The 26598-nt window shown below is 38.4% G+C and overlaps 1 protein-coding gene across 2 annotated transcripts; it reads right to left on the reverse strand.

The window, feature by feature from the left end:
• Positions 1-207: 207 nt before the first annotated feature.
• On the reverse strand, positions 208-18907 carry LOC131330221 (probable LRR receptor-like serine/threonine-protein kinase At1g56140). Of its 2 annotated transcripts, XM_058363719.1 has the most exons (24): positions 18098-18274; positions 16850-17033; positions 16658-16729; positions 16376-16447; positions 13340-13411; positions 12917-12988; positions 12749-12820; positions 12573-12644; positions 12346-12417; positions 12188-12259; positions 12003-12074; positions 11812-11883; positions 11665-11730; positions 11183-11248; positions 10981-11025; positions 9833-9897; positions 9086-9465; positions 8590-8788; positions 8325-8492; positions 8026-8144; positions 7396-7628; positions 2327-2536; positions 2082-2232; positions 208-786 (listed from the first exon to the last, which is right to left on the reverse strand). In XM_058363719.1, the coding sequence occupies exons 1-24, from the start codon at positions 18222-18224 to the stop codon at positions 400-402; spliced, it is 3120 nt and encodes a 1039-aa protein (XP_058219702.1). In that variant the 5' UTR covers positions 18225-18274; the 3' UTR covers positions 208-399. The 2 variants fall into 2 exon arrangements, with proteins under 2 accessions (XP_058219702.1, XP_058219701.1); XM_058363718.1 differs by lacking the exons at positions 208-786; positions 2082-2232; positions 2327-2536 and adding an exon at positions 18739-18907 and having other exon boundaries at positions 7344-7628; positions 18098-18179.
• Between the last annotated feature and the right edge of the window lie 7691 nt (positions 18908-26598).

Consider the following 26598-nt stretch of genomic DNA (forward strand, 5'->3'; position numbering starts at 1 on the left):
ATGATGACCCTTATATTTGATTGGAATAGTTATTACGCTTCAAACACAGTAGAAAAAACCATATACTGGAGCATTAGGCTTCAGGGGTGGTAAGTGGGAACTGGGAATATTCAAGCAAGAATCAGTTGGGATTTACTGTTTCATCCCACTTGACCTTAGGTGCTCATCAAAATCTCATATGCCTAATATCCGAGGTCGGCCACGCACTTAACGAGTTCCTTTACTGGAACCAATCACTGTCTAATTTGATATCCTTTTTTTCGTACTTGATACAAGACAAAAGTCAATCTAAATTCGCAGCAGCAATAACGGAAAAACAACAATATATAGATAAGAAGTCTCATATCATGTATTCCAGGAGGAAATTTCACTGTTTCTTCCTTGAAGCAAAAGCAATCTTCACCTACCTTCTCCGATGGTCTCTTGAAGCATAGGTCCAGTGGCATTTATGGGTGAAAGGTCCGGATCAGCCACCATGCTTGTATTAGTAGATGAGCTATAGTGGCTATACTTATCTTTAGAAGCTGGAGTATCAGGAGTTATAAATCCTGTTGCATCATCAAGTTTCCATTCAGTCATGTATCCAGGCCGCGAAATTACAGAACTAACTTCGATGTCTCCTGAAAGCATTGCCACTGCACGTGACATGGATGGGCGTAGCTGTGGGGACGTCTGGGTGCACAAAAGAGCTACTCCTATCACTCGTTTTACTTCCTTCTCATTGAATTCCGATAAATTTGCATCAACTAACTCAACTTCGTGGTTGCTTTCGTGAAGATGCCAAGCCTAAAAGGAGCAAAGAATGAAATATGTCACAAAATCCAAGATGGGAGGAATTATACAAGCACTGAATTATGTAATTGAAGTGGGCAGCCCATGTTGGGTGCGTGGATGCTCAGAACCAGAATCTGTGGGTTGTGGAGTCAAATGCCCATGTTGGGTGCGTGGATGTGCAGAGCCAGAATCTGTGAGTTGTGGAGTCAAATACCAAGATCCATATGATTATGTCGTTTGTGGTAATAATAGAGGGCACAGATTGTGATTCCTTTGGGCAATTTTGCAGTATCTGTTGGGTAATTTGTAGAATACCAGACAAGATCGTATCTATTCTAAGGCGTGTTTCCAACTCGGTACTTGTCACAAGCTACCTCTGGCCATGTGGATCATATATGGATTGCATTTCCTGCAAATCTCAATGGTAGAGCCATACCATGCCTTTAAATTTGCAGAAACACAGAAATGATAAGGGATGTTTTTTTCTCCATAGCATTTCAACGAATCACATTTGTTTTCGTTGCATGAAACCGTAGTATAATTGGGAAGCTATAAAAGAGTTTGGCTAGCAAAAAAAATATTAAGGGAAAGAGAACTTAACCACCTTAGAATAACCTTATCTCCCCAAGCTAAAAGAGGAATAACCTTCCATTTATTCCTCCTGTTTATACGATTTTGTGTCCAAAGGACCAAAACAATGAGAAAACTGTAGCTAAGCCTTTATCATAGTATAATTAGCTCTGTGAAAACTTCATTTTTTGGTCCAAAAGAATTAGCAAAGTCCCAAATATGTAACCTCTTTAACTTTGCTACATTTCATTAACAAAGTTCAAATGGGTTTTGAAAAAGTACTTTTCTTGCTTTTGAGAGCATTACCTAGGTGATGTTAGTCATTTATCCATATAGTGACTTTATCAATAACCCTATCTGCATAAGCAAATGCTGCTCACATGTAAATGATATCACATACTAAGGAGACAAGCCAGTGATTTTCCTCATTTGTTTCAAGTTTCATGTAAACTAGTCCTCCAGCAGATATATATCACAGAAGGGAATGATTCAATTTTCACGAGACATAAAAATCTCGCCTAGTTTTTCAACATACAAGGATGTTTCTTCTTTTTCCAGAAGTGACTATACAAACGTGCAGCTCAACCATGATCACAACCAGTACTGTACCCACAGCTAAAGTGAATATGCATGCTATTGCAATGCTTCAAAGAAATAAAATTTATTGAGTGGAAAACGGAAGTGATAAAAGAATCTTTTTCCTTTTTTTGCTTACTAAAAGAAGAGTTATGTCATACCCACTCAAGAAGATATATCTTTTCTTCTTCCAAGCTTGAGTCAGAATTTGGCCTTCCACTGACAATCTCAAGAGCTACAACACCAAATCCATATACATCGGCCTTTTCAGTAAGCAGCCCACGCATCGCATACTCAGGTGCAAGATACCCACTGCACCAACCATAACAAGTAATCGCTGCTACGATGTTACTTCAGCTATAAAAAAATACCAAGATATACAGAGATTGACTGCAGAGAATCTTACACTGTCCCAGCAACACAAGTACTAATGTGTGTCTTTGTGTCATCATAAAGTTTGGCCAAACCAAAATCAGAAATTTTGGAGTTGAGATCAAGGTCAAGAAGAATATTGCTGGCTTTCACATCTCTGTGTACTACGCGAAGCCGTGATTCCTCATGAAGATAAGCCAGACCCCTTGCTACTCCCAAGCATATATCAAAACGAATGGGCCAGCTAATGTTGGGAATGCCTTGTTTATGCCTTGTATTCTTTAGTCCCACATTGGTTAACTATGTTGCTCCTATTTATGTAGCCTATTATAAATAGGGCTTTTGGGGAACTTCTATTGTATCCTTTTGGGGCTGTCATATTGGTGGCCTTTCTAGACGAGTTACGGATCATAGCCGGCTCTTTGTATCTCTTCTTCACGTTGGTTAGTGAATCCTCTCCCTCCTCGCCCGTGGACGTACCCAACTTGGGGAACCACGTATATCTTGTGTCTTTGTGATTTCTTGTTTAGTTTTTTCAATTTCTCGTTCTTAGCTTGCGTTTATAGCGTTCGTTACAACAAATTGGTATCAGAGCCTTAGGTTGCAAAAACTAGGGTTTCGTTTCCGATTGTGGCTATGGCGGCTAAATTCGAGATTGCGAAGTTTGATGGGCAGAGCAGCAGTTTCAGTCTTTGGAGAGTAAAGATGAAGGCTTTGTTAACCCAACAAGGATTGCACAAGGTTTTGTTAGGCAAGACTAGTTCTGGAATCAAAGAGGAAGATTGGGATGATATGGATGCCAAAGCTCTAAGTTCTATTCAGTTGAGTCTGGCAGATGACGTTCTTCGCGAGGTGGAAGAAGAAACTTCAGCAGCAGGAATTTGGCTGAAGTTGGAAGGCATATATATGACGAAGTCGCTCACCAACAGGTTATATCTCAAACAACGTCTTTATACATTTCGTATGCGAGAAGGTATACCTGTTAAAGATCATTTAGACGAGTTCAACCGTATTATTATGGATCTGAAAAATATTGATAGTAAAATTGAGGATGAGGACCAAGCCCTAATTTTGCTATGTTCTTTACCACTTTCGTATGAGCACTTTGTTACAACCCTATTGTATGGCAAAGACACAATATCTATGGAGGATGTTAAGGCCAGCCTTTATTCGAAAGAATTGAGGAAAAAAGTGTCAGGTGAGGGTGATGCACATGCGGAGGGTTTGTTTGTTAGGGGAAGAACAACAGGAAGGGAGGAGTCGAGTAATAGGGGAAGATCCAGGTCATCAGGTAAGAAGAAGGGAAAGTGTAATTATTGCAAGAAACCCGGGCACTGGAAAAGTGACTGTTTAAAACTCAAGGAGAAGGAAAAAGAAGACCAGAAAGGGGGTAAAGTAATTGCTGGAATTGCTGAAAGTTCAGATGAGTCAGATAATGTGTTATCAGTTACAGAGGGCGATTCTCGCTCTAATACCGAGTGGGTTCTAGATTCTGGATGTTCATACCATATGTGTCCGCATAGAGAGTGGTTTTCTACTTATAAGGCGGTCAATGGTGGTACAGTTTTGATGGGCAACAACATGGCCTGTAAGACTGTTGGTTCAGGAACGATTCAGCTTAGGATGCATGATGGTATTGTTAGGACTTTATCTGAGGTTCGACATGTTCCGGATTTGAAGAAAAATCTTATATCCCTGGGTGCTCTTGATTCTCATGGTTGCAAATTCCTCGGTGAAGGTGGAGTTTTGAAAGTCTCAAGGGGTGCATTAGTACTGATGAAGGGTCAGAAGCGTGGTAACCTCTATACACTCCAGGGCAGTACAGTTATAGGTGCTGCAGCAACGGTTGCTTCATCCAAGGTTTCAGATTCAGAGTTGACTCGTTTGTGGCATATGCGCCTTGGGCATATGAGCGAGAGGGGGATGACAGTTTTGAGCAAACAGGGTTTGCTATGTGGCCAGAAAATTGAGAAGCTGGATTTCTGTGAGCATTGTGTTTACGGCAAGCAGTGCAGGGTAAAATTCAGTACAGCTGTTCATCGCACCAAAGGCACGGTGGATTATTTTCACTCGGATCTTTGGGGTCCCGCAGAGGTAACTTCTAAAGGTGGTTTTCGATATTTTATGAGTATTATAGATGATTTCTCTCGTAAAGTTTGGGTGTATATGTTGAAACATAAGAGTGACGCCTTTAATACATTCAAACAGTTTAAAACTTTGATTGAGAATCAGACTGGTAAGAAAATAAAACGTTTGAGAACTGACAATGGTATGGAGTTTTGTCTTGGTGAGTTTGATAGGTTCTGCAGTGATGAGGGCATTGTGAGGCATCACACAGTGAGAAAAACCCCTCAGCAGAATGGTGTGGCTGAACGAATGAACAGGACTCTTTTGGAGAAGGCACGTTGTATGTTGTCCAATTCCGGATTGGGCAAAGAATTTTGGGCTGAAGCCGTTTCCACAACATGCTATTTGGTGAACAGGTCTCCGTCGACTGCTATTGAGTGTAAGACTCCGTTTGAGGTATGGTCAGGTCATCCAGCTGATTATTCTGTGTTGCGTGTTTTTGGGTGTCCAGCTTACGCTCATGTCAATGAGGGTAAATTGGAGCCACGGGCCAAGAAGTGTATTTTCTTGGGTTATGCAGCAGGTGTCAAAGGGTACAGGTTATGGTGCTCTGATGATTTGAAGTTTTTGATCAGTAGGGATGTGACTTTTGATGAAAATTATCTGATTAAGGGGTCTAAGCAGGTTGATGATACAGTTCAGGAACATAGTGTTCCAAAGCAGGTGGAGTTTATGGGTGAATCTTTCGACTCAGGGAAGAAGCATATTGAGAAGCAAATTGAAGAGGAGTTCAAGAGTTCAGACACAGAGGTTGATGCGTTAGTTGAGCAACCACGCACTATTGCTAAAGATAGGCCAAGGAGGGAGATTCGGCCTCCTGAAAGGTATTCGGCTTATTCTGAGATGGTGGCCTATGCTTTATCAGTTGCTGAAACAGTTGAGTATGAGGAGCCTTCAAGCTATACGGAAGCTATTTTGAGCGCTGAGTCTGCACAGTGGTTTGTTGCTATGAATGAGGAGATTGAGTCTCTTCAGAAGAATCAGACATGGGAGTTAGTAGAACCGCTGAAAGGGAAGAGGATTGTTGGATGCAAGTGGATCTTCAAGCGCAAACCAGGTATTCCAGGGGTAGAAGACGCTCGGTTTAAAGCTCGGCTAGTGGCGAAAGGATACAGCCAGAAGGAGGGTGTTGATTACAATGAGGTATTTTCACCAGTTGTAAAACATAGTTCCATTCGCACTTTACTTGCTATTGTTGCATGTTATGATCTTGAGTTAGAGCAACTTGATGTCAAAACTGCGTTTTTGCACGGCGAGCTTGAAGAACAGATTTATATGCGTCAGCCTGAGGGATTTGTTGTTTCTGGTAAGGAGGATCACGTTTGTTTACTTCGTAAGTCTTTGTATGGCCTCAAACAATCCCCTAGGCAGTGGTATAAGCGGTTTGATACTTTTATGATAAGCCAGTCATATTCTAGGAGTGAGTATGACAGTTGTGTGTATTTTCGAAAACTTTCAGATGGTTCATTTGTTTATCTACTGTTGTATGTTGATGATATGCTTATTGCTGCCAAGAGTGTATCAGAAATCAACAGGTTGAAACAACAGTTAGGTGGTGAATTTGAGATGAAAGATTTGGGTGCAGCAAAACGTATTTTGGGTATGGAGATTTGCAGAGATCGAGTAGCTGGCAAACTATTTTTGAATCAGAAGTCTTATGTTCTTAAAGTGCTTGAGCGCTTTGCCATGCAGAACTCGAAGCCAGTCAGTACCCCTTTGGCAGCACACTTTCGACTTTCAGCTGAGTTGTCACCACAGTCGGAGGATGAGGAGAAGTATATGTCTCAGGTTCCATATTCGTGCGCAGTTGGGAGCCTTATGTACGCCATGGTATGTACTCGTCCTGATATTTCACATGCAGTTAGTGTCGTTAGTCGTTATATGGGGCGTCCAGGAAAGGCACATTGGGAGGCTGTGAAATGGATACTACGGTATTTGTGCGGAACTGCAGGTGTTGGTCTATTGTTTGGGATTGTCAATTCTGGTGATCATGCTGTTGGTTATGTTGATTCGGATTTTGCCGGTGACCACGATAAGAGGAGGTCTCTGACAGGTTATGTCTTTACTCTGTCCGGAAGTGCCATTAGTTGGAAAGCTACTTTACAGGCTACAGTTGCGCTGTCTACAACAGAAGCGGAGTATATGGCCATTGCTGAAGCTGTGAAGGAGGCATTGTGGATGAGAGGTTTGCTTTGTGAGCTTGGTCTTACACAGGGTGTGAGTTCAGTATTTTGTGATTCGCAGAGTGCTATACATTTGACTAAAAATCTGATGTATCATGAGAGGACCAAGCATATCGATGTCAGGTATCACTTCGTTCGGGATATCATCTCACAGAAGCAAGTTGAGGTGAAGAAAGTGGGTACGGCAGATAACCCAGCAGATATGTTGACTAAACCGGTTCCAGTTGCCAAGTTCAAGCATTGCTTGGGCTTGCTTGGTATTTGCAGTTGATCGCCCCTCGGGGGCGTTTGGCGAGTGAGAGGTTAGAAGGGGATAGCTATATTTGGTGATTTGGTTCGGTGGAATTCAAGTCAAGGTGGAGAATTGTTGGGAATGCCTTGTTTATGCCTTGTATTCTTTAGTCCCACATTGGTTAACTATGTTGCTCCTATTTATGTAGCCTATTATAAATAGGGCTTTTGGGGAACTTCTATTGTATCCTTTTGGGGCTGTCATATTGGTGGCCTTTCTAGACGAGTTACGGATCATAGCCGGCTCTTTGTATCTCTTCTTCACGTTGGTTAGTGAATCCTCTCCCTCCTCGCCCGTGGACGTACCCAACTTGGGGAACCACGTATATCTTGTGTCTTTGTGATTTCTTGTTTAGTTTTTTCAATTTCTCGTTCTTAGCTTGCGTTTATAGCGTTCGTTACAACAGCTAAGATACAAACTTGTCTTCCCTGGTTTATCAATGCCAAATTGTTAAACATGTACTGTATTCACCATAGTCCAAAATTTCAATATACATAAGACTGTAAAGTTGCTGTCCTTGTACCAAATAATGCTTGATCAAGACTCTTGTTTTCAAGATACTCATAAACAAGCAGTCGTTCATCTCCCTCAATGCAGCATCCATACAACTTCACAAGATTTCTGTGCTGTACGGCCGATATTGTTGCGATCTCTGCAACAAATTGTCTCTTTCCTTGGTGGGATTGCACAGACAGTTTTTTGACGGCAACCACCCTCCCATCATTGAGGGTACCCTATGGAATACAGATTCAAAAACTTTAGACAAATTGTCTAGTCTCAACCACAGAATTCGTTATTATGCACCATTTTATAACTATGGAAAGGGATTCAAGAAAGGCCATTGACCAATAATTTATGTTTCATGTATAGTAAATCAGCCATAGCAACAGACAGCATCCGTCTAATAATGGCACAAAAAGTCATGGTAGGTGCATTGTGCTGCCATGCATAGGCATATAGACAAGGAAAAAATTGGTGCAGTGAGTCTCTGATTTTTAACAGAGAGCTAATTACACAGAATCCTAGAGGAGCCATCTTACAAGTCAGATGATAGTGGTTGATAGGTACCACTTCATGAAGCAGTATGGAGTGTTCGAGGACAGCCTTGCCTTGACTATAAGATTAACTTACCTTATAAACCGGGCCAAAACCTCCCTCCCCGAGTTTGTTTGCAGGATTAAAATCTTCTGTTGCAGCCCTAAGTTCAGCATAACTTAGAGTGTAAGGCCTAGCATCCATCCCCAGGAGCTCTGCCAGTTCAATACAAACACTTGGTAGTGAATACCTTTAGGAAGTCATAACTCAACTATATTCAGGAAGCTTAAAACAACAGTCATAATCATTGTATGGGACATGGATTATGTTGTGGGGCAAAAATCAGAGTGCAGTAGTAAACTAGGCAGGCTTTCTTTCCCTTTTTCTAATTTTACCTTCATCCTCATTCTGTCGTGGCCTTCTTTTTTGATGAACGAAACAACATAATGCAAGTGCAGACAGAAAGCATAAAACTCCAACAGGAACAGAAATCCCGACGATCAAGCCAGTCTTATTCTTCTTACTGCTGGTTGGAGGTTTGTTACTAACAGTGGGGATGAAGTCTGCTCAAAATAGCTTAGTTGTCATAACTTGGCATAAATATACTAAAATACAAGATTAAGTTTCTAAGTAGCATTTTATATTTTTGAATAATATTACCTGGGGTGGCAATGATTGCTGAAACAGAAGGTCCATATGTACCTTGTCTAGGCACACAGCAAGTCCCTTTACCAGCCCAAAAGAGATGGATTTCAAGGTAGTTTTCTGTTACCTGTGCCTGGAATTCCTTCTGAACAGCTTGGAAAGAGGTCCCACCTGCCTCCTTTCGTATGTCAAAATCCTTCCACACCAGATTCCCCTATAATTTATATATATATATATATATATATATATATATATATATATATATATATATATATATATATATATATATATAAGAAGAAGAAGTATAAGACACAACATGGACAAATTCCGGAAAAGAACCGCAAAATTATCAAAAACAAAAAATAATAATTGGAGAACCGCAAAATCCCACATTGATAGCCAACAGAAAAGGTTTACTGCAGGGATAACGAACAGAAAAGGTTTGCTCCAAAGAGAACAGGAAGATGTGAAAAGGACAGTTTCTAACCCAATTCCCCAATAAATTACAGACCTGGATGTATATATCAAAAATACGCCTTCCGAGACTTCTCCAATCTGGAGGATTCAGGATGGATATCTCTGCAAACTGGAGACTCACATTATAATTTCCATTCTCAAGCCCCAACCCATAGTATCTCAGTGATCCAGCAGATATTCGTGCTGTCTGGAAAAGCTCCGAGTCCAAGGTATCTGCTATCTGAGATGAAGAGTTACTCGTGTAACGGGCATTGTTGTTCTCGCCGAAGCGTCCAACATTACTTACTGCCCACCTTTTGGTACTAGTCACGTAATATGTAGCCGGACCCAAAGCCTCATCATCCCTCTCATACACAATCTGATCGATTCTGGATGTAATCTGTGGACCACCACACTTAATTGACAAGTTGTAATCTGTTAACCACAGGAAAATAAAATCATCAGGTTGAGTTGTAGAAACTAAAGCATTAAAGGACTGAACATGGTGTATAATGACACAGAAAACAGAGAGCACTATGAACGTAACAGGGAAACCAAAAAAGATTAGAAGACTTGATCCCATGATCTCTTGGAACCATAGCTCTAACAGTTACTAGTCCTAGTTTTTTTTTTTACCAGAGTTACTAGACCTAGTTGACCAATAGAATATACCATATGGTTAATGTTATCCTCAAAGGAACACCAATCTCGAATAGATAGTCCTTTTTTTTACCTCATGTTGTGGATGTAAAAGTTCTAGTCTCGGAATCACAGTTAACAGGAAGTTCTGAACTGCACTTACAGAGAGGGGAATTCCGATAGCAGGGAAAGTTCCTTTGAAGACAGCTCAATCCTGAAGGTAGAACACTGAAAGCAGAAGAAGAATGCATATCGATTACAAAGTTATCACGTCTGATGAATCTAAGCTCTAGAAATTTCATTAGCTTTTCCCGAAAAATGTTTGTGATACTAACGCGTATGGCTGAAAGGTTTAATCGGTTCTATAGAAAACAGGCTATCCCATGTCGTAAGCCAAATTTCAAACGGTAATAATAATAATAATTAATGTAGTGCTGCATCAGATGATATCATAACCTTGGACTGTAACTAATCATGTATTGATACTCCTCAAGTGTAAGTCAAACAAGGACATGAATCAAGTAGTGTCGGTGACAGGTAGATGGGCTAGATTTATCTGGACTTTGGGAGGAAGTATTTAGAATCCTTCAAAACAATTGCCGTTCCCCACCTACGGACCTTTGCCACAAGAACTTATGTCAATAATTATTTATTTAATGTATTGGATAGCCCCATTAGCTTCACCTCTAGCAAGCAATATGGCCAAATCACAGTATGTGGATCTTCAAACTTAGTTCAGAAGGACACAGAAATGAAGCTAGGCAGTTTACTAATGAAACTGAAAAGATGATACCACGGTAAAACCTGTTGAGTTATTGGAGTATACTTATTATCGCAAAAAGAAATCTCTTACGAACATTGAGATCTCTTACAAACATTAAGATGAAGAGAAGATGTTTTTTGAACTGAGGCAAATGGATGTACGAATGTGGACATGCATCGGTGTCTATAGTTAGTAGATAATCATATAACATCTAGTCTCCATTATTCAACCATTCTATTTTCTGCTGTTTAGTTATGGGGCAATCATTATATATCACATACAACTCACACGATCATTACTCCAGAACGCTGAATAGAAGTATAAGGTACACTAGAAAAGGTACAACCACCACACTCCGTTTACATTTAGGACCTTATGCCCACATACTATAAACACTCCCAAATATAACAGCACTATCATACATGTTTGGCTAGCTCATGGTGTAAAAACACAGAGAATCGTGGGATTCCACTGAACTTTCGTTTTGCATCATTAAATGTTCAGATGTACCGAGTAACATCAAATACGTGCAGCAGGGAGAGAATCACCTGTCGTTTGAACTTTCAATTGTGAAGTTATTGGCAACCAAATTACTGCATATGACAATCCAGAAAATATAATCAATGCAGAAGATATGCAAATTAGAGAATGTAATCTCAGCACATTATTACAGGATGCAAGCATGATAAACGACTTGTTTTTGGAAAGGAAATCACAACACTGAAACAGAAAGAGAAACAATTAACATACAGTTGCAAGTCTTGTTGGTTGATCCAAGAAGGAAAACTCCCAGACAATTCATTGTATGACACATCTCTGCAGGCAATTACATAATAGAAATTTCAATCAATCTTCCAAAACCTATATAACAGATCACTTGGTTAATCTTAACCCTAAGCACCAAAGTCTTGGATTTTATCCAAAGCCTTGCATACTACCATAATTACATGAATCCTTATCCATCAGTTTCCAAAACCACTTCGTCCAAATACAGCATTTTCTAGCATGTGGTAGCAAGGTTGTTACACAAATGTCACTCCTTCTAGAACATTATGACAGCAAAGACTAAATTTTTCTCATTTTACCTAAGCATGACATTTTCACAAACTCTATAATTAAAAAGGAAAAAATCTCCTTTCATGATCATTATGGACCAGGACCACAAAAGGAAAGAAAGTCACCCTTGCATACATTCTAATTGGATAGTGGGCCATTATGTTAGATTTACTTACACATTCAGAAGAGATGTACTCTTCTGTGCAGGAAGGGGGCCAGTCAATTTGTTATTCCCAAGAAACCTGAATGTGCAGAAATTGGTTAAAGCAATAAACAGTAGATGTTGGCAATATTTCAACAGCAGTGCACAAGATGTTTATTACAAGTAAGAGAGAGAGCTCATATTGAGTAGTGAATCAGGAATCTGTCCAGTTAAATTGTTGAAGCTCAAATCCCTGGAAAATTGGACAAAAACCCAAGGTTGTAAGAAACATAAAGTAAGTTTCCCGTGGTTGTTGGCAGATCGCAGGTTGAAGTATAGGGAAGCCAATCCAAAGTTAAATGATTAACTTACAGTTGAGACAAACTTCGGTAATCTCCAATATTGGATGGGATAGAACCAGAAATATTGTTATTCCTCAAAATTCTGCAGGATAAGAAACCACGTGGTTGCAATAGTATTGTGAACAAACAGAGGAGGATCATGACAATGAAAATTAATTCAGAACATATCTGACAGATATAACCATATCGCCTTACAAGATATTCAGAGACTTCATATTGTTTAGAAATGCCAGTGAGGAACTTCCATTAGATATATCACCTATTCTCCTGTTGCATTGGGTATCACAAAAGAGAAGATTAGCTTCATTAATATGCAGCATGTGCTAAATCAGAAAAAAAGAGTTAGTACTCACAAGTTCTCCATCAAGGTTAGTTTGGAAAATGTTGATGGTATCACACCTCCAAAGGAATTTCCCTGAAACCTCCTACAGAAATTATTTAAAATGAAAAAATCGGAATAGCATTATAAACGAAAAAAAAAGAAACGAGTGTTATCCATCTTAGTTACCATGCACTGCTATTTAGCTTAATGCAATCCTACCATCTGAGTATGATAATGGAAATACAGAAGATTGCTTACAAGCTTTTAAGGTTTGACCAATTCCCAATGAATTCAGGTATGCTGCCTGTAAGGTCATTGTCTGAAGCCCACCTGAGATCCCAATATTCTCTTGTGGTAAATTTGATCACAGAAACTAGTCTGGACAACCATCTGATTTTCTCAGATAAGAAGAAGGATAGGTCAAAAGCTCTTACACTTGTTGCAGGTTTTGTAGAGAAGCAAATGTTGAAGGTATAGCTCCACTAACTCCGGAGCTGATAATGTACCTGTCACGGTGGAAAAATGTGAAGGAACTTAATGCTAGCACATTTACGACAATTGGGGGTCAAAATGTGTGCAAGGGGCAACGTCTCGGCACTTACAATTGCTCCAACTTTGTTAAATTCCCTAGCTCTAATGGCAGAGTGCCAGAGAAGTTATTTGTTGAAAACGACCTGGAAAATTAGCTAGTCAAACAAAATGAAAACAGTATAAATAGATCACATGTGAATGGTATGCACAAAACAGTAATGTCTTCCACTTATTTGTATGAGGGATAACCAGTGTTCCACCGAATGAGGTCCTGAATACCACAATAAATAGCAAAGGACTGAGAAGTTGAATGCCAGCGAGTTATAGTAGTAAACTACATTGTAAAGCGAGATAGTTGCTGGGACAAATGTATAGCATATTAAATGCGTTTGTGTGTATGCCTATGTACTGGGATTAAGTTGCCTTGCAATCAACAGAAAAACAACGCAATCGAGTTGGCCTCTTAGGAACTTATGAAGTTAAGAATAACATACAGTGATCTTAAATCGGTCAGTTTTCCAAGTTCCTTTGGAACCTGCCCCGATAATGCGTTGATACCCACGGACCTAAGAACAAGAAATGAGATGTCAGAAACTTAGAGGAGCATATGCAATGTAGAGACCCGTGTCTAATTTTAAATTTATTTTTATTGTTGTTGGTACGTAGAATTATAATTAGATAATTTTGCGAGAAAAGGATAGTTTATATGTGTAGTAGATATATGTTTGGTCATGCGGGCCCGAGTTCGTGGGCCATAGGACGAGAGTGTTGGGGGACCCGCGGTGGGTGACTTTTATGAGTAGTTACCGTTTATTTTTATAGCTCATGGGATATGTTCTAGTCTTTTATTTAAGAGCGTAATGGAATATTTGTATTTTTTTTGGCTTGCTAGACTTGTAAAATTTTATTGTGGGTTGTAAGAACTTGAATTGCGAGGTACTTTATTTTGGTATTGTAATTTGTATATTGAGAGAACGGGGCCTGGATGTGTATAAAAAGTAGTGTATTGTAGAGTTTATTTGTATTAAAGGGCGGGTCGTGACAGAATGGTATCAGAGCTTTAGGTTTGAATACCTAGGAACCGTGGGAGGAGACTTAGTTTCATTTGGGCGCCTTTCTCTTATTATGTTAGATGTGATATGTGCTTACTGTTAAATTGTGTTTTTGGGCTATGTGCTTGGATCTCTAGGTTAGAATACCATAGGGCCATGGGTACTTTACTTTGATTGTAGTGTTGCTTGCTAAATGAAAGTGTTTTTGTGATTGGGTGTTTATGTGTAAGTTAATAACATTGGTAAAGTTATGCGTTAATTGAATGACATGTGTAAGTTAACTATGTGCTGAATGAAATTACATGTTTGGATGCTATGTGTTGATACGGTAAGTGACATTTTTGATAAGTTTACTATCATTACCATTGTAGTGCTCCTTTTCCTTGGTACAGCTTATTCTTGTCTCAGTTTGTGTCTTAATCTGCTTCCTTTGGTCTGAGGTCTTTTGTATCCTTGACTTGTCTTGGTTTTCGTTATCTAGATTGGCTACCACAATGCCATTCCTAGTATTATCTTGTGCTATTTGAATCCTTGCTATTGATCGCCTATGGTATGTCTGTTACTGTCGTTGATGGCTCTTCTTGTGGCATATGCTTATTGCTTCTTCGTTCTACTTCTGCTGCTGTACTTTGATATTAATTTTGTTGGTTAATTTTTGGTTTCTCCATTACCATTGCTGGTGTTTATTGCTGGTAATTGCCATTTTATCCTAATTCTGATGTTGCTAACTTGCTATTGCTTCTTATTGGGGTCAAATTTGCTGGTGTCTTATTCACCGATGCCAAAAAAAAAAAAATTCGGTACTATCAGTTTCAGATACTACTGCTATTGTTTCCTTCTTCGATGTCAAAAAAAAAAAATGATGCCATTTCCTTTCTTTCAAGGCAAATTGCTTGTGAGCAATGCCATTTCTAATGTTGGCCTTGTACCTTATCGCTTGCTTTGGTGTTGTCTCATTGTGTTGATCTCTCACCAACTGAAGCATTGCCTCTACCTTGTGCTCCTCTTCTATATTCTATTATATTTCTTTGCTGGAAAATTTCTTGACTTGTGAAGCCATACAAAGATCATGGCTAATTATTCCTACTCATATTCTTTGAATCTTTAAGATTTGGTACAATGAGTTCATTGTTTAATCGCTTTTGAGTTTCAGCTTGTTCACCCAAATTGCAGATTACCTTATAATCTTTCTTTAAATTCTTGATTAGCCTTGTTGGGTTATTGCGCTTGGATGTTTAATTTGAGGTGTGTCCGGCTGGCACGATTTCAAGTTCATCATCTAGCTTAGTTCTCATCGCATTCCTTGCCTTGGTTTGTTCTTTTGATTTTGATGGTCCAACCTTACCCATGCAAATCTTTTTGGACTGGAACTTTCACGTTGTTTGATTGTCATACTGCCGATCTCATTGAACCCTTTATTGGAATTGTGGCGTTTAATATATGAATTATGTGCTATGAGCTTGTGTTTTTTTTTAAGATTCTTGGGAGGATCACTTACCATTTGTAGAGTTTGACTATAATAATTTTTATCAACCAAGTATTGGCGTGGCAACATTGGGAGCTAGTGCGAAGATCGCCGATTTGTTGGACCGATTGGGAAGACGACAGTTAAGGGCCAAACTTAGTGTGAGAGACCACCAAGAAGGTTGCTTCAATTTGACGACGAATGATTATCGCCCGAAGTCACGACAAGAACTATGCAGATTGAGGGGGGACAACTCTTGACGTTTAGGACTCAAGATTGAGGATGACAACTTTTGCGAAGAGCGACTAGTGAAAATTCTAGACAATCGAATGCGAGTTTTGCGTGAGAACAACATTCCTTTTCTCAAGGTGATGTGACATTGTCATGGAGAAAAAAAAGAAAGAAAGAAGCGCCATATGGGAGTTCGAATCCGAAGTATGTTAGAAGTATCCAACTTGTTTTCTTCTTCTTGTGTGGTGAATTTCGGGGACGAAATTCCTTAAGGTGGGGAGATTGTAGAGACCCGTGTCTAATTTTAAATTTATTTTTATTGTTGTTGGTACGTAGAATTATAATTAGATAATTTTGCGAGAAAAGGATAGTTTATATGTGTAGTAGATATATGTTTGGTCATGCGGGCCCGAGTTCGTGGGCCATAGGACGAGAGTGTTGGGGGACCCGCGGTGGGTGACTTTTATGAGTAGTTACCGTTTATTTTTATAGCTCATGGGATATGTTCTAGTCTTTTATTTAAGAGCGTAATGGAATATTTGTATTTTTTTTGGCTTGTTAGACTTGTAAAATTTTATTGTGGGTTGTAAGAACTTGAATTGCGAGGTACTTTATTTTGGTATTGTAATTTGTATATTGAGAGAACGGGGCCTGGATGTGTATAAAAAGTAGTGTATTGTAGAGTTTATTTGTATTAAAGGGCGGGTCGTGACATGCAACACATGCATATAATATGTATGCAATCAAATGTTTTTTTTTTTTGCCAAAAAAAGTGATCTTACAGGTACTGCATGCGAGTTAGGTTTCCAATGGATGGTGACAGGGTACCTGTCAAGTAATTTTGGCGCAAGTCTCTGCAATTTATTGAAGAAACAAAGAGATCCTTAATCACAGAAAAACTCAGTGGAAAACTATACAATCATACATATTTCGATATACGGTGAAGGTATGCATCATAATTTCAAGGTTGCAGCTTGATAGCAGTTAATACAACAAACAGAAGAAAACGGTATAAAGCATTTTGTGAACTAAGTTAAACAAAAACATGAAGGAAGGAAGCATACAAATTTGTGAGGTAAGTCAAAGTCCATAGTTCATCTGGGATTACTCCAAAGACACTCAACGCATACACTTTCCTGCAACAAAAAATGGAAAAGAAAGCAAACCACGTACAAAGATTTTAACAAAAAATCAGAGATAATGTGAAGGAGTAGTACTGCAGGCATTTGGGTAAGACAGACAAAAATTATACTTACAGTTCGGTAATGTGGCAAGTAGTACCATCGCACTGGCATTTGATACCGGGATTGTAATCTCCATTGGTGGACTCGATACTGGTCGTGTCGATGGCTGCTCCACTGCATGGTTCTCCGCTTATGTTCCATTGATTTAATTTTGCCGATAATCCCCATTCTCCGAATATGGAATTCAGTGCACTCACTACCAACCAAATCCATAATAATCACGCCCAATTATTATACAAATACGAAGGGCTTTTGGAGTTTTTTTTTGGCGTTTTGTTCTTACTACTATAATTATAGTATCGCGTTTCGCGCACAATTATTGATTCATCCCGACCATACAAATCTGAAAAATAAAATTTACTTTTAGCACAATAATTTTGAAAATATCCAAGCTAAAATCCAAAAAAACGGATTTTGTATTTTACCTTGGATAAGATTGACCCCAAAAAACTAGTATTAGCTGCATAAATTCAAGCGGACGTATTGAATTATTTAAAAAAAAAAAAAACACTTCTTTTTTACCCAATATTTCGAGTTTTTTGAGATTTAATGAAAAATCACTCTTTCTTTCCGAGACCTAGGATATTATGATAAATAAAGAGAACATATAATGGTGTTCACAAACAAAATATTTTTGCTTTCCGAGACCTAGGATCATTAAATTCTGTTTTGTTTTTCAATACAATTGTATGTTAAGGGTTAGTTGTTAGTAGTTACAACGGGAGTTGAGCACCTCCTCCACAAGGACTCGAACTTAGAACTTCTCCTTTACGAGGGAGGGTAACAAACCAACCACACTTGGTGTGGTGTTCTAGGATCATTAAATTCAACCAAATTACTCTCTAATTAAAAAAAAAAAACCAAGTTACTCGCGCCCAAGAAATAGTAATTCTGGATACATACATAGCACGTAAGATAATTCTGGATCCACCATTAGGCCCAGTTAGTGTGGTCCGGCGACCAGTGTAGCAAGTTTGTCGCAAACATCACCAAAGCAGGAAGGTGTAGTAGATAAGGATGCAAGGCACCATGTGAAGGTGCCCAACACCGGTTAATAATCTTTTACAAAAGCAGAGCCAACATCCATTTTTCCAGATTCCAACTTTTTGGGTACAGAGAGCGCAGTACTACTCTGTTAGACTCTTAGCTGATTGGAACCAACACATATAACCACCTACCCAACAAAACAATAAGAAAACACAGAGAGAGAGAGAGAGAGAGAGAGAGAGAGAGAGAGAGAGAGAGAGAGAGAGAGAGCACCTTCGGAAGGAGCTGTAGTACCATTTGAGGTTTGAGCTCGAGCCATATGAACAAGGCCCGGGACGAAGAAGAAGCAAAGAAGCTGCCAAAAGGCCAGCCCACAGACTGAGTTCAGTGATCCCGCCATTATCTACTAAATTCTTTGTATGTTTAGATGAATTGGTAATTGACGATCGAATTCATTTTATACAGTATATAGTTAGCCAAAGGGAGAGCTATCAAGTAAGAGTGGCAAATGGACGGGTTTGGACCAAAATATGTAAGTTGTAAGAGGGTTGGGTCATTGACCCATTTAGAATCGATTAATTAATTATGAGTTCAATTACTCATACCCAACCGACCCATTTGTTTGAAATAAAACCGGACCCGCCTATTAACCCAATTAGAATTTTAAAACATGTTTCATTTGCGGAATTGCCTAGCATTCATGTTTTCTTTTCTCTCTCCTTTCAATATTTCACAATCCAGTTCAATTGAGTGTTCCAAATTCTTGAAATTTCAAACACGCAGAGATGAATCAAATGATATTTCTTTCCCAATTTCCTTATTTTTCTGAGAAGAACTCTCTCTCTCTCTCTCTCAACAAATCCACAAACCCAATTAAAAATCAACAAATCCAAAAACTGAAATTGGAAACCCACAAAATTGAAAATCGGTTCTTGCTTGAAAATCGTTGTGTGGCCGAGTTGGACTATTACTGCTGAACGGTGCCAGCTAGAGTTACCAAAGTAGAGGCGTTGACGCCATTGCTGCTTTTGGAGTTCTTCACCGAAAAATAAGGAATTGTGGAGAGAGAGAGATGGATTTGTGGGTTGGTTGTGGGTCTGCGATTTGGGGAAAAAAAAATTCGGTGCCAAGTGGATACATGTGGTGCCCGCTCGGCACATCTGAGTCATCTATTGCATTTATAGACGGTTGGATTTGGATAGAGAAAAATGAGAGAGAAAGTATTGGGGTGAGAGGAGAGAGAGAGTTTCAATCCAAGCCGTCCAAAAATATATTGGACGGTCCGGATGTGCCGAGCGGATATCACGTGGGATATACCCACCCGGCACCCAAAAAAAAATTCGCGAATTAGAGTATGATTTCCGAGATGGCTTTTCGGCTTTTTCCGTTTAGTTTGATTGTGTGAGTAAAATGCTATTCTACGGATAAAATTGCAACTTTTGGTGGGTTATATTTTTGACTTATTGAGTCATTTAAGGTCATTCACAGTGGTATAATCAAAAATAGATAACCAAAAGTTGACACATCAGCGTTTGATTATTCACTTAAGAGATTGCTAAGCTTAACAATGTTGAGGTTCACAATGGTCACTTCTAGTCCATAACCAAAATAATGGGTCCACTACAATTTCACACAATCTCTCTCTCCCCTTTTGTTTCCCGCCATTCATTTCCTTCCATTACGTTTTTTTTGGGCAAAAATATATCGAATATATGATGTTCTTCCTAGAGTTATCTATCAAAACAACACCGATTTTTTTTCCTTCCTATTCCTATAGCTTATATCACAAATCCACCACTCTCTTAATCTTTCAAAAAAAAAATATCAGATATGTTCTTAAATTTGGAAAAGAATACAAGGTGCTTCCTCTTTTTTTTTTTTTTGCAAGGTTCTTTGTTTACTCAACCATAGGGGGAGGAACAAAAAAATGAATAACCACTTTTTAGTCAAAAAAATTAATTTTTTTTGGCTAAAAAGTGATTATTTAGCAAAATACTTGGATAAAAGTAAAAAAAAAAAAAAAAAACACTTTTCCCGATTCCTCTCGTTGAAACGAATTAATAACCTATAAAAGTTTGGTTCAAAACTAAAAAATGCGAAAAAAATTCAAATAGAGACAATTTTCAGATTTAAGTTAAGTTTAAGTTAAATTCATAAGAATGCAGCCTAAAATAGAAACGTAAAAGAAGAGTAAAATACCTTAATTCAGCAACGATGAGTTAAATTATAGATGATCGAGAAATATGAGCTTCACTTTTGGAGGAAAAGAAAGAGAAACAATTTGTGGTTGAAGTGAATAAGATATAGAGCAAGTGAAGAACAGAAGAATAAAATAGTAGTTGAAATATGTGTATATAAAAATTTTGGAACTAGTTAACTTATGTAGTGTGGGGTTCACAAATTTTGATTATTGAAAAAGGTTGCTAGTTTTGGTTATCCAAAGCTCAAAATTTGATTATTTCTAAGGATGTTGCTAAGTTTGATTATACCATTGTGAGCCATTTTTTGCACAAATATTGTTAACTTTAACAACAATTGTCTTTTGGTTATACCACTGTGGATGGCCTAAGTTGACTCAATTAAGACCCAACTAAGACTCAATTAATAAATGAGTTAGATGGATTGGACTCATTCTAACCCAACTAATAAATAAATTGAGTTAATCTATTTTTTAGTAGATGAATTTTGGTTGATTAATAGATTTAGGTTCAATTTACCACCCTAACTTTTAAGATATATAGTACTCCGTATAGTATATTCTACAGTGGAGGAAAGACTTCTGCAACTAGTAACCTTAAATCTGTCATGTCAAAAAGAATAAAAAATAAAACCTTAAAATCTGTCAGGCCAGGGATCGATAAGAAAGTTTTGTAACTGTCTGTTTTGGTAGTACAATACAGTTTCCGTTTCATTTTCTACTATTAACTTATCGGTCTTTCTATTGTCAGTTCAGTGGGTTGACAATAAGCACACAAGAGAATAAAGAAAATACATATTTTTATATTTATTTTTATACTTTTTAATACACATTCACACTTCTTATTGTCTGATTTTAGATTTTTCCTTAACTTATTTATATTTTGGCGCACGAAATTTGAAACAGGCAGACCCAATCTGACAGTTGAAATTCTGTATTATAATCACATGCAAACACACAAACATTTATACACTCACAAAAGAGATAGGGCCTACACACATTGAATATATGTATTGTGTGTGAGATCCACTTCCTTTGTGAATATGTAAGTGTTTGTGTATAATTGTAAAAAAAAAAATTTTTTGAAACTAATTGTAAAATTAGAGTAGCACTATTGGTATCGACGGGGTCGGTACCGAAATCGTAGGGACGGCTACGCCGAACCGTCTCTGGCCACCGAACGGCCGATCCGGCACGGCCGTCCCTACGATTTCGGTACCGACCCCGTCGGTACCAATATCATTTTCGGTAAAATTATTGATTCGGTGCATATTGACAGTTGATGAAAAGGACTCCATACCAACTACTTTGGACAAATAGCATAACGTACTACTTCCGTTTCAAATTGGATGACAATTTTTGAAATTTGTGCCAATTTTAATTCTTTATATTTTTCAATATGAATCTCAAAAAATATACAATATGGATCTTGTTTGATAGTTCTTGATTAGTTCTATTATACAAAGTTTTCAAATTCGTGAAAAACATTATAGATTGAAAGATATAAGTAATGAAAAATGACACAAATTTCAAAAATTATCATCCAATTTGGGACGGAGGGAGTACCATTTATGAGTAATTATTAAGTGGTTTTGGGGCACCGTCACGTGGTGCACAATACCCTTCTCCATCACACTACTATGCAGTAAAGAAGGTTGTTGTGGTACCACGTGGCGGTGCTCCAAAACTACCAAATAATTTTTCATAAAGTACACCAATGTTCCTCTTATCCTCCCCAATGTTTACAGTAAATTAAACATTATCACAACCAAAACTTTTAGTCGCTGTAAATTTTTGGTCTGGTATTTATTTAGGTTTTTTTATTTTTCTTAATATTTTGTTTAGCTTTTTATCGTTATTTTTGTAATTAATCATTATCTTGAGAGAGAAATAAAAAAGTATAAAAAATGTAGACCAAAGTTGAAAAAGTACATATAAGACAACATTGTTGTCAAAATACTAGCTATTTGGTATTTTTTTAGTTTTTAGTGAACTTTTTTTTTTGCTTTTTTGTCAAAATTTGTTACTTTTTACACTCCTCTCGTTGAGACAATGATGAATCCAAAAAATGAAACGTGAATTTAATAAAATTTTAGAAGAGACGAACAAAACCAAAAAATACCAAAATTTTAGGAAGAATGTTGTTAATGTAATTACTGCGTGCATGTGCAAATTAATTTAGGCAGAGTCAAGAAGTTGGAAGACACACCTTCAATGTTGCAGCGTTTTTCCTTGCTGCACAAATTCAAGTCCACAGAGAGAGAGAGAGAGAGAGAGAGAGAGAGCAGGAAGTGAGTTGGGTGATCAGAGAGACTGGTGTACGGTAGTTTCATCTTGATCAGTTATCCTCTGGGACTGATACATTGAAAATGTGAGCCAGGCATGCAGCTCATAATTTTGTCTACACCAACTTGTGTTTTCCTTGTACAGATACAATAACAAACGTCCTAGATATATAAATTTTTATAACATATATTGAACGAGCGCGACATTCCCACCTTCTCCCTCTCCAACCTAACCGGCCCTATGCATTTTCGTTTTCCTACCACCGACAGTCACAAATGACAAAACCATTAAGATTTAAGAGCACCCAACAGTACCATATTTGCAACACCACCACTAGGGGTGTCAAACGGGTCGGGCCGACACGGCACGACACGGTTAAATGTGGCACGGCACCGGCATGGGCATGGTCATGCCCTAGCACGGCACGACACGGCACGGTTTTAATGGGCACGCGGACTGGCACGGGGCACGGAAGTGGACAGGCACGGGGCACGGAAGTTGGCACGGCACGACACGGTAGTTGAATGGGCACGGCACGGCACGACACGGTTCTAGCCGGGCACGGGCCCGACACGGTAGTTGAATGGGCACCGCACGACATGGTTTTGGCTAGGCACGACACGACACGGTTCTAGCCGGGCACAACACAAGGCACGGAAAAAAAGTTATTAATTTGACTTGTGACTCATGAATATAATGTGATTAAATAACAATAATTTTAATTACAAAACAAGGCATTTTAGTTTCATAATTTATAAAAAAATAAGCTTTTGAATTGGAACAACTAAAAATAAATAAGGAAAAAACTAATTTTAAAGAAAAAAAAACCTCCATGTGATTCAAACCCAAGTTCTATGGAACTTGGGTTTGAAGCACGGCCCGTTTGATACCTCTAAATGGGCACGACACGATTAAAAACGGCAATCAAGTAAAACGGCCACGTCATGAAGCACGACACGATTAAAAAATGGGCCAACATGGCACGACACGATTTAAGTAAATGGGCCCAGCCGGCACGATTGAAAATGGCACTACAAGATTAAAAAACGAGCCAGCACGGCACGACACGATTTAAGTAAATGGGCCCAGCCCGGCACGACATGATTGAAAAACGGCACGACAAAACACGATTAAAAAACGGGTCGGCACAGCACGACACGATTTAAATAAATGGGCCCGGCCCGACACGACATGATTGAAAAACAGCACGGCACGACACGACACGATTTAAGTAAATGGGCACGGCACGACACGACACGATTGAAAATAGCACGGCACGGCACGACACGATTTAAGTAAACGGGCACGGCACGACACAACACGAAGCACGGTTGGCACGGAAGTTGAATGGCACGGCACGGCACGACACGCACGTTTGACACCTCTAACCACCACTAACAATCCCCTGTCTGTTTTTCCCATGGCAAAGCCGGTAAAAGTAGATGGTGGCCGGAGACGCCGATGATCATTTTGGTGATGCGTGCGTTATGAGGTGGCTTGGTGAGACCGTGAGCGAGATCGAGAGGAGCGTTTTAGTGTATGTGAAATATGATAGTAAGTCATTTCAACTGCCTTGTTAACTGTGCTAATTTTACAGATCTTTGGAGGTCAGTGCAATTAAGTCGAAATTTGAGGGTGCAATAATTATGGTTATGTGTTTAGTGTAATATGTACTAGTACTCTACTACGTTTGCACACGTATATATCCTCTTTTTTGGTACTTTTAATAGTCATGCATTCAAATATGGTATTCCGCTATCTTCGTCAGGGACTATTGTCCATTTTGCCTTGCCACATCATACCATTATTTGTAATTTACTCCACCACACACTTATATTGGGACCGAAACTAAGATCCTATCACGTGTGAATGGTGTTAAGATAAAAGCAATAAATCGAATAGGCTAAATTTTCTGTATATGTCTAAACCTTCAAAAGAGGCATTATATATTGTTACAAGATGTACTGCACTACACTAGTAGTACACAAAGCTAAATAAAGAATACACGTAGTACAAATAACTAAGTAAGTAAGGAAAGAATAATATCTACACGATTCACGCCAACAGTTAAGGGGGGCTATATATGAGGAATCGAATGCAGTCCTTGTCCAACCTTATCCGAGTTTCCACCATTCACATATCGATCCATGTTATGTATGGTGGTAGTTTGTCTTTGTTTTGGAGCCCATTCATTGACATGGCCGGTCCCATGGACGTCAGTGGGGTTTCATCAACTTTTCAAGTGGGAAAATAGGAAATACTTGTTTAAGACTTTACGCTGAAAGAAAGAGTCGAGCGGCCGACCAATATTGAAAGTTTGTGGAATGGCCTTATTCTTCAATACACAAATGATTGATCTGAATATGAAATATGGTATTGATCGAGCATATTCACAATTTGGTGAGAATTAAGAGTTCACACAAAATCCTCTTTGTTTTTGTTGTTTTCGTCTCTTATTTTTTTCTTTCTTCTCTCCTTTTTGCTAAGGACACTTAATTTGGAAGGATTAAGATTTATTTGTCATTCATTCAACGACAACGAACGTAAAACTTTTAACGCATGACATGCAGGAGTGTTGAGCTCATATAGCTAGCTAGCTAGCATGACAATAACAAACAAATACTAATTAACGTAATAATCTATATATGTTTTCAATCTTATTATACTAGTATGTATTGCGGATCAAAAAAAAAAAAAAATTACTAGTATGTATTCGATCGTGGTTAAAGTGATTCTTGCACTGTTCCATATGCCAAAGTTGGCGTAAAAATCTAATGGAGAGATTGGACTTTCGCAGCAATTGTTGAACATAGCTAAATATTGTTTTTGCTAAATTCTAATGCCTGACGCAAGGGGAGAAATTTAAAATTCTACCTTGAATATGACGCGCGCAGCAAGAGGCAAGGAACGAGAAATTTAAAATTCTAATCCTGAAATTCTAGAATCACAAGTCTCACAGGAAAACTTTTCTTGGGTATGTATGTAGATCATGTTCGAGGTAGATAGCTGATTGATGGCTATAATTTCTTGATTCCAATCGTTCTTGTTGGATTCCTTTTTGTGTACAAGCTATATATACTCCAAAAGGTGACAAGATAAATTTCTCAATAGAAATTAACAAACAAAAAACAGCAATAATTTTCTACAGAAAAGAAATCAGATGCCTTGTTGAAAAACCAACAAACTTCCCCTTCCTTCTCCAACAGCCGCTTGCACTTGATAATCAACTGAATTAACCATTGAATGGCCTCGATAAGCCGCCATTCGGCCATTTGTTGCACTTGATGAATTGAATTGGTTGTATTCGTTTGCCACCCTTGGAATGTTAGTAGTCATAAAACTGGTCGTATCACTCATAAACTTTTAGTCGGTCAAATATCAAGGTCACGTAGTAATAGCATTAAATTCAATGTCTCCTGACAACATTGCCACTACACACGACATGGATGGACGTAGCTATGGGCATTGGCATAACCGGAATTCTAAAAGAAAATTTTACATAGTATCATTTATAGCAATTTTAATTTAGAACAATTATATTTTTTTATTTTTATTGTAAAGACAGAGAAAAAAGCCCAACTTTTTGGAGCAAAACCTGCGTCACAACCTATTATAGGCTTGCTTGCTATGTTAATTTGGGTTTGATGCTTGTAGAGGGTGTGCTAATTAATGTACTAAAATTTTGCTTCTATAGTAAGAAGTTGTAAAACTATATGATGGTAATAGCAAAACAAGGGGTGCCATGGCACCCCCACCTTAACCCATAGGTCCGCCACTGGCTATGGGGATTCTAGGTGCACAAAAGAGTTTTTCCTATATCATTCGTTTCACTCCTTCATCAAAATTAGCATACACTAGCTCAACCTCCCGGTTATTTTCATGTACATGCCACACCTAAAATGCAGGAAGATATAAATGTCATAAGAATCATTATAATGGAGCAGGCAGCACATTCTGGGCTAGGTGTGAGGATTAGTGGATCAGATATTGATTGTGTTTTTTTTTTTTTTTTTTTGATCCGCGATATTGATTGTGTTTGATGCATGTTTTAACACCAAAAATACAAGAATTTGGTTTCGGAGAAATACAAAAATGATACTCCGTAGTAAGTTTTTTTTGTGCTAATTGGATTTTGGACAACAAATCTTGTTTCTACCTTTTTATTTGCAACCCAAATCAATTCCATATTTTGTGAGGCATGGTCACTGGGTGCAAACAGTAGAAACAAACACTAATTAGTTTGTGATTCTTGAGCATGTCATTGAGAGAACAGGTGGACAATCAGGAAGCA

This window comes from Rhododendron vialii, chromosome 6a (assembly GCF_030253575.1).
Source record: "Rhododendron vialii isolate Sample 1 chromosome 6a, ASM3025357v1".
Lineage (NCBI taxonomy): Eukaryota > Viridiplantae > Streptophyta > Magnoliopsida > Ericales > Ericaceae > Rhododendron > Rhododendron vialii.

What these genes read in the sequence shown, in the direction of transcription:
- LOC131330221 (XM_058363719.1), bottom strand. Translation starts at nt 18,224, where the DNA reads ATGGCGGGATCACTGAACTCAGTCTGTGGGCTGGCCTTTTGGCAGCTT. An exon ending in AACCAACAAGACTTGCAACT is followed by an intron (nt 11,026 to 11,182) that starts GTATGTTAATTG and finishes TGTCATATGCAG; the next exon opens with TAATTTGGTTGCCAATAACT. An exon ending in CTATCGGAATTCCCCTCTCT is followed by an intron (nt 9,466 to 9,832) that starts GTAAGTGCAGTT and finishes TGTGGTTAACAG; the next exon opens with ATTACAACTTGTCAATTAAG.